Source organism: Crocodylus siamensis, chromosome 1 (genome assembly GCF_052110815.1).
Source record: "Crocodylus siamensis isolate JL-2025a chromosome 1, ASM5211081v1, whole genome shotgun sequence".
NCBI classification, from domain to species: domain Eukaryota; kingdom Metazoa; phylum Chordata; order Crocodylia; family Crocodylidae; genus Crocodylus; species Crocodylus siamensis.
In genome coordinates, this window is record NC_143395.1 from 10774814 (window position 1) to 10782753 (window position 7940).

At 48.5% G+C, this 7940-nt stretch overlaps 1 protein-coding gene across 1 annotated transcript; it reads left to right on the forward strand.

Annotated features, from left to right (window-relative positions):
• Positions 1–1670: 1670 nt before the first annotated feature.
• Positions 1671–7729, forward strand: SF3B6 (splicing factor 3b subunit 6). The gene is made up of 4 exons (XM_090031453.1): positions 1671–1828; positions 2222–2340; positions 5662–5800; positions 7021–7729. Exons 1-4 carry the CDS (start codon positions 1799–1801, stop codon positions 7108–7110), a joined length of 378 nt encoding a protein of 125 aa, XP_089887579.1. The 5' UTR covers positions 1671–1798; the 3' UTR covers positions 7111–7729.
• The last annotated feature ends 211 nt before the right edge of the window (positions 7730–7940 follow it).

The following is a 7940-nucleotide window of genomic DNA, read 5'->3' on the forward strand; positions in this document are numbered from 1 at the left end:
GGACCCGATCTTCATTGCTGGCAGCAGCTGCACGCGTGCCTCCAGACGGATGGTGCGGGAGAGACCAGGGTTGCGCTGCCCTGGCCCCTTCTCACCATGCGCTGAGGCACATTCACCTGCCCCTGCCATGGAGCTGGTGCCACGGCTCGGGAGCCTGGCACAGCTGTTTGCAGCCTGCCCAGTGCCTGCTGCAGATGCCCAGAGCCTGGGCTGGCTGTGGTGTGCTGAGGAAAATGGCCTTGCGTGCCATGCTCTGGCATGCGTGCCAGGGGTTGCCAATCCCTGATCTAAACTCTACGTGAGACTACCATCAACCCTGACACAACACAGACCTAGCACCCATTGGCCATGTGCAGGGTGCATGTGTGCCCCCTGCGATTGGCAGTGCACCCCCCTATGACTGACACCACCGCAGCCGCCCGTGGGAGCTTTCTGCTCGCCACCACCTGCGGGCAGTTGCCGTGCACCCCCAGCCTCCGGGGGCATGCATCATTTGTGCTAGCACCCTAGCCTGCCACAGGTAAAGCAAGCGAACCATGGCAGCCAATGCCCTGCTTCTGTAAAACATTATCAACATAGGCCTAAGAAGTCCCCAGGTGAGGGCTGCAGGCCTGGAGGAAGGCAAAGCCCCCACGGTCCGCACCAGTTGAGCTGTGGGGTAAATTTCCTCCCTGATCACAAACACGGTGATCGGCCTGGCCCTGAGCAGAGCAGCAAGACTGTCTAGCCAGGAACCTCTGGCTTTCATCCCAGCAGGAGCATTGGCACAGCCCACGCAAAGTCGCCAGCCTTGAGCATAGCCAACACCTGCTGCCTCTGGGAAGACACAGATACACCCCGATGCACGTAGCAGAAATCGGAGGGGGTTGTCCAGCAATGCCCAGAAGCATGGGAAATACCCATGGTGGGACATAGGCACAGGCATGGGCATGACCAGCAGCTGCCTGACCTCTTCTTGAACACCTCCGGGGACAGAGACCCCGCAGCTACCCGATGCATCTCCTCCACTGGTGCCTGGCACCCCACCCATGGCACAGCAGGTTCCCTTTCCAGAGGGGCTGTTGCTGCTTTTTGGACCACAGAAAAATTCAATCTGGAGTAATTCGTCCACTGCCAAGTACCCTGAAAGGCCACAACCAACAAGGCAGAAGGGGCCGGAGCCCATAGAAATCTCCAGGTACGGCAGGCAGGGGGTCGTCCATAGACGACATTCCAGTTTTCCGATTCCCTGTCCTCTATTGATACGAAACCCGACGCTTTCATGTCCGCTTTTTCTTCAAGAGAAGACATAAAGGAGTCCAGTTTTGAATCTATAAATGACAGATGATAACCGGACGGTTCTGTACGATGGCCACCCTAGAGCACCTAGCAGCGTTGCACCCTACAAAGTGCCCCCGGGTGGTTGAGAACCAGGAAGACTGTGAGGCGGCGAAGGCAAGGGGTGAACGCGGTGTTTGGGCTTATTTCCTCTCGTCTCTTCCGTGAGAGGATGGAAGCTGCTTGGGCCTGTTTCTGAGGGGGGGAAACGTCCCCCCTCACAAGGGATGAGGCGAAGGCGGCCCCTGCACGCACGGCTGTGAAACCCCAACAGGGCCGCCTCAGAATGCACCCGGGTCACGTGACCCGCCCAGGAAGGGGGCGGGGCAGAGGAATGCCCCCTCCCCCGCGCTTGGGTAGCGCGCGCCACTTCCGGTGCGCCGGCTAGGAGAGCATCCGGCGTGGCGCAGAGGCAAAGAAGCGGAGTCGGGCGTCGGGGTTGGTTCTCTTCTAGGCCTAGGCCCCCGTTCCGCCCGGCGTCATGGCGATGCAAGCGGCCAAGCGGGCCAATGTGAGTCTGTGGGCCCCGGGACTGGCATCATTTGGGGGAGGGGCCGTGGGCCGTTTTGGTGGGGGATGGGGGCACGCACGGAGCCTGGGAATTTGGCAAGGGGCGGGTAGCCACGTTAATAGCCACTGTTCACTCCCCTGCCAACAAATTTCCGGACTGGTGGGGATCCCTGGATAACCCCCCTGCGTTATACTGACATTCATAGGGATGTGTTTTGGGGGGGGAGTTTCCTTCCTATAAGTTATTTTAGAAGTAGGGGAGTTGTTATAGCACTCCCAAGGGCATTGGGAGATAGACGGGCCCATGAGAGCACACGTGCTGTGAAATGGGGGAGGCAGACGTGACACGTTACTTCCTAAATTGAACTGGAAACGCCTGACTCTCTCGTTTTAGATTCGGCTGCCTCCGGAAGTGAATCGGATTTTGTACATCCGAAACTTGCCATACAAAATCACCGCTGAGGAAATGTATGATATCTTCGGAAAATATGGGCCCATTCGACAAATCAGAGTGTAAGTTGTCTCACTTACTTCTTTTTTACATTAAAAAAGGGGGGGGGGTAATTGTGATATGCTTTTCTGAAGGATGCACCCAACGGGGGGTCAGCGAGATGATGGCAGATGGGCAGCAAGGGGCTTGATCCTTGGTGTGGCAGCCCAGGCCCAACCTTTTCCTTACCATCTGCTGCCCTGAGGTGGATGTGCACCCGCTGCCAGCAACGAGCTGGGCCAAGGCTCCACAGACCTCGGGGCAGCCACTTGCAGCTTCCCAGGTACCCCCCAGTCAGCCCAGGCTCTGGGCAGGCGCCTGCTGCCCACCACAGAGCCCAGGCTGCTCACAGCAGGGAGGCTGCAAGCAGCTGCACCGGGTTCTGTGGAGCCCTAGCTCAGCTGGTTGCCAGCAGCAGGTGCCCGTGTACCTCGGACAGTGGGGAAGTAGCCAGGGCTGCGCTACTGCAAGGTTGGGGCCCCTTGCAGCTCCCTCACTGTCTGCCAAGCAAAATGCCTTCACATGCTGTGTTTTGGCACATGTGCCAGGGCTTGCCTATCCCTGCACCAGACCATCCCTAAGTGTATACTTACCTGATAAATATAGTTCCTAGATATGTGGAACAGCATGGTCTCTGAATTGTTACTTGGAAGGCTTTCATCTGATGTGCACTTAGGGAAGTGATAGAATCAAGAAGTATGGTACCTTCTTTAAAACGCATTGAATCTCTACATGGGTTAAGACAATCCTCTGCAGTTCATAAAGATCTTTTATCTTGCAGGACTGAAATAGTATGAAAAGCTCCATTTGTAGTACTTGGGAGCCCTGGTAATGCACCACTGCATAAGCTCAGAACAAAAGAACAGTTGCAGTCAGTGTCCAGACTGAGGAATAAGCTCCCTCCAGAGATGGTGCAATTGCCTACCCTGGAAATCTTCAAGAGGAGAATAGACAGTCACCTTGTTGGGGTTACCTGACCCCACTTATCTTTCCTGCTTGGTGCAGGAGGCTGGACCCAACGATCTTCCAAGGTCCCTTCTGGTCTTACAGTCTGTGAATCTAGGAATTCAGAACTTACTACAGCAAGTGGGGTGGCGAGTCCAGAAGTCAGATAAAACCAACAGCGAAAGGGGGGAGTTAAAAATTTGAGTGAGTGTATATATAGCAGTAGTTCTCAACCTTTTTAGATATAAGGCGCCCTTCCAAAAATGTTCGAATTTTAGCAATGCCCTTTTAAAAATGGTGAATATTTATTAATGGCAACTAAAACCAGTACCCTTATAGAATCAAAAACAGGACTGCACTTAAGTACAAGTGGAAAGCTGTTTGTTAGATTTATATCCTGCCCTGTCAAAAAGGCTTAAAATGTGTGTATAAGTTTATGTCCTAGGTAGAGATGCTTTCTTTATTCAAAGTCAATGATCAAAATACTGCTATCATATAAAATTACTACTATCATAGAAAATTAGGGTTGGAAGGGACTTCAGAAGGTCATCTAGTCCAACTCCCTGGTCAAATTAGGATCATCCCCAGCTAGATCATCTCAGCCAAAGTTTTGTCTACCTAGGTCTTAAAAACTTCCCTTGCTACAATTTGAGATCATTGTTTCATGTTCTGTCATCTGCCACCACTAAGAACAGACTAGCTCCATCCTCTTTTGAATCTCCCTTCAGGTAGTTAAAGGCTGCTATTCAGTCTTCTCTTCTCCAAACTAACTAAGCCCAATTCCCTCAGGCTCTCCTCAGAAGTCATCTGCCTCAGCCTCCTAACCATTTTCATTGCCCTGCTCTGGACTCTGTCCAGTTTGTCCACATCCTTTCTGTAGCAGGAGGTCCAAAACTGGACACAGGACTCAGAATGTGGCCTCACCAGTGCACAATAGAGGAGAATAATCACTTCCCTCGATCTGCCAGCAGCACTCCTAGTAATGCAGCCCAGTATGGTGTTAGCTTTCTTTGCAACAAGGGCACACTTGGCTCATATTCAGCTTATCCATTCTAACTCTAACTCTTAGGTCCTTTTCTGCAAAGGTACTGCCCAGCTAGTTGGTCCCCTGCCTGTACCGGTGTATCAGATTGTTCTGTCCCAAGTGCAGGACTTTGCATTTGTCCTTGTTGAACCTCATGAGACTTCTTTTGGTCCAATTCTCCAATTTGTCTAGGTCTTAGACTTACCCACCAGTGCATTTACTACTCCCCCCAGCTGGGTGCCATCTGCAGACTTGCTGAGGGTGCACTCCATCTTATCTTCCAGGTCACTGATGAAGATATTGAATAAAACTGGCCTCAGGACTGATCCCTGAATATTTACCTGAATCTAAGATGACCCCCAATAATTAGATTCTGTACATAGAAAAATTATAAAATCTAGTTATTGGAGGATCATCTTTAAATCATACCCTCCCTCACGATACTGCAGGGGGCAGTCAGTGTTGCGGGTAGTCGAGCTGCTGGCCCCCTGCTTGTACCTGCCCCCTCCCTGCCACCTTTGCTCCCCGCTTCCCCGCCCCATACTTGCTCTGCACCAGCAAACTTGGTCCCTGTTCCAGCCTGGGGCACTGAGAATGGCCCTAGCCCAGGTCCCACAGCAGCTGGGTGGGCTACGTGCCATTGCTTCAGGGCCGGTCTGTGGTCACGTCCCAGGCTGTAGTGTGAACTGAGCCTGCCAGTGCAGAGCAAAGGTAAGGGTGGGGAGGGAGAGGGGCAAGTGAGTGTGTAGAGACTGTGGGAGGTGGGTAGATGGCAGCTGCTGCCTGTCCTGCCCTACCTCTGTACTCTGCTACTACAGACCTAACCCCAAGTAGGTGGCTGGAGCCTGAGTCACAGCAGCAGCTGTTCCCCCACCTTGTACTTGATTCTGTGATGAAGGGCTTTTTTCCCCATGTTAAATGTGCGGGGGATGAACCTCATCTTAAAATCAAGTAAAAACAGTCCTTGTTTGTTTGCTAATGGTGAGGAAACAATTTGTGAAACAAGTAAGCTTGCAAGAGTACTGGACCTCTCCACACGCAGGTAGGAGACAAGCACGTGGTAGGTGGGTGGTTAAAGGGAGTCATGAGCTTTTCCTCTTTTTCCCACTGTTGTTTGAGAGAGAGATTGTCCTTGGGACACAGTGCTGTGCATACTAATATGCTTTTGATATATTTTGTTGTTTCTGTCCCTTAATTTTGTACATGAAGATTTAGAATGAAAAAAGCAAGGATGTTTCAATATCTAGAAAAGGAACTAGAAATCTTGCCTTGTATTAAAGGTATATTAGTCCATCTAGTCTCTGCTTCACTGCAAATGTTCATAGAACTATTTTGTGTTCATATGTTTTAATATTAAAGTGGTTTTATTTTGCAGTGGAAACACTCCAGAGACTAGAGGAACAGCATATGTAGTCTATGAAGACATCTTTGATGCCAAGAATGCTTGTGATCACCTGTCAGGATTTAATGTGTGCAACAGATACCTTGTTGTCCTGTACTACAATGCAAACAGGGTGAGTATATTGGTTATCTCTAAATGACCTAGAAACATAATTTAGTGTCAGTAAGTATTCATTCTAGTATGTAAAGAAATTATATGGGTGTGAATATTTCAGGAAACAATCCCAAACTTCCAGGAAAATGGGTTAGATCAATGGTGTTCATTAGCTTTTGATGTTTGTGTACAGAAGAGTAATATTTTTGAACTGGGAGGGGTAATGTGGGTTGTAAAGAGGATTGTTGTATCATCATTCCCTGTTAGCTTGTGTAATAGACCAAGAAAAACCATGTCCTAAGGGACCTATGGGAAATAATGCACTCAGAAGTACTGTGCCCTCTATTTGTATGCATCTTCATACTTGCATAACTTTTGCCACTTTCATATATTGTAACAAATTCCAGCTTCCTGTGCGATTTGCTGCTTTGCCTCCACTCTTGATTGTTTAAAATGGGGTGTTCTACCTCTGTCATTTCCATTCTTCCGCCTGCCCCCATCCCCCAATTTTGGGCCATACCACGCTCTCCCTTCCCCACTCTGCAGGGCCAGGCCGAGCCGGGCCCTCCTCCGCCAGTGTGGCAGGATGGGGCCCAGTAGTACTTTGGGCACTAGATCCAGTCTACAGGTGGACCAGGCACTGCCCATCCAGCCCACAAGTCAAAGAGGTTGGGTGCCACTGGTATAAGATATATTGTTTTAATTGCACCATTGATGAAACTGCAGGAATGATCAATTTCATGGTTTCTGAAGCAGTCTTGAAGAGTAGGTTCTGTCTATTCAAAGGCTCTTTTTTGAGGCTGTAATAAACTTGGGCAATGGGGACTGCTTACACTACAACAACCTGCGCTAAGCTTTTCACGCACGGCTCCTTAACTTGTTTAAGCGGATTCTTCAGGAGTACACATCCATTGTCAGTTCAAGGGTTACATACTTCAGGATCTTTACAGTTTATTTTAAGTTTCTGACATCCTAGTGTTCTACTCAGTAACAAGCTTCATGCCTTGATAGGCTGCTTATTTTCTTATACATTCTGTCCAGTATTAAAAAATTAAACCATATCGTGTACTTGTGTTTGGTGCAGTGACAGTTTATTGGCAGCTGGGAATTTTGGTAACTTACATTGACCATAACTGTTTTTTGCTATATGTGTAACTGATTTGCTGTAGTAGAAACCCATAGGATATAAGCTGTCAAAAGGTTTCTTCTCTAATAGATTCTTGTTTGTTTTTGCTGCAGGCCTTCCAGAAGATGGATACAAAGAAGAAAGAGGAACAGCTGAAACTGCTCAAGGAGAAATACGGAATCAACACAGATCCACCCAAATAAGATGGGGCAGTTCTGGAAAGATGATTATTTCAAATCTGTCACCATCTTCAGACTGAACCTCATAAGGACTCTTAAGTGTATTTTGTATTGCTTTTTATGCTGGATGCATAAACTATTGAATCTTAAGCTTTGTTAATTTACAACTGAAACATCCTAAATAATTGCCAACTATCCTATGATTTGTGGTAAACTTAGGTGTACAGACTGTCTCCTTGCTAAAAGGGACCACTGGCTGTTGCTACAGTAACCAGTGTTTGTCTCCAGCAGACTCTCCGATGTAACCAAATGTATTTAGTTTGGTTCTGGTGAAATTCTTCCCCCTCTTAGGGTTTGTGGTAGATTCTAACCACCACTTAAATTCTTTGCATTGAGTAAGCAGCCTCTTCAGGTGGGTGAACTTCACCCTATGGACAAACTGAAGTTGCATGCCACATGTACCACATGTCTTATAGGGAAGCTGATACTGTATATTTTGATACTTATCAGATTTGTGCTATTGTATCTAAGCAACCATGGATTTCCTCCCAATGGGAATGTTTTGGAGGAGTCTAATTCTGTATTACAGGGAGCTTATGTGTTTGTTTATAAGGCAATTCCATATTAAAAATCTACCCCCAAGGCTGCTGCTTCTGTTTTTCCCTGAAGTGACTGGCAGTGAAGAAGGTGAATTGTCCCTTGGTACTTGAATGATTTGTTAAAGCAAAAAATCTTGTTGCTAGCAACTAGCTTTAAAAAAGTCATATTGAAATGGCAGTTTTTGTTGCAAGAGCAAATGACTTGTGTAAGGTCCCTCCAGGCAAAGTAAAGAACTGAGCATTGTGTTCTGCCTC

Bases quoted from the DNA above. Each gene is read 5' to 3' on its own strand.
- SF3B6 (XM_090031453.1), top strand. From the start codon at position 1,799: ATGGCGATGCAAGCGGCCAAGCGGGCCAAT. The intron at 2,341-5,661 runs GTAAGTTGTCTC...TTTATTTTGCAG, and splicing joins CCCATTCGACAAATCAGAGT to TGGAAACACTCCAGAGACTA. The intron at 5,801-7,020 runs GTGAGTATATTG...TTTTTGCTGCAG, and splicing joins TGTACTACAATGCAAACAGG to GCCTTCCAGAAGATGGATAC.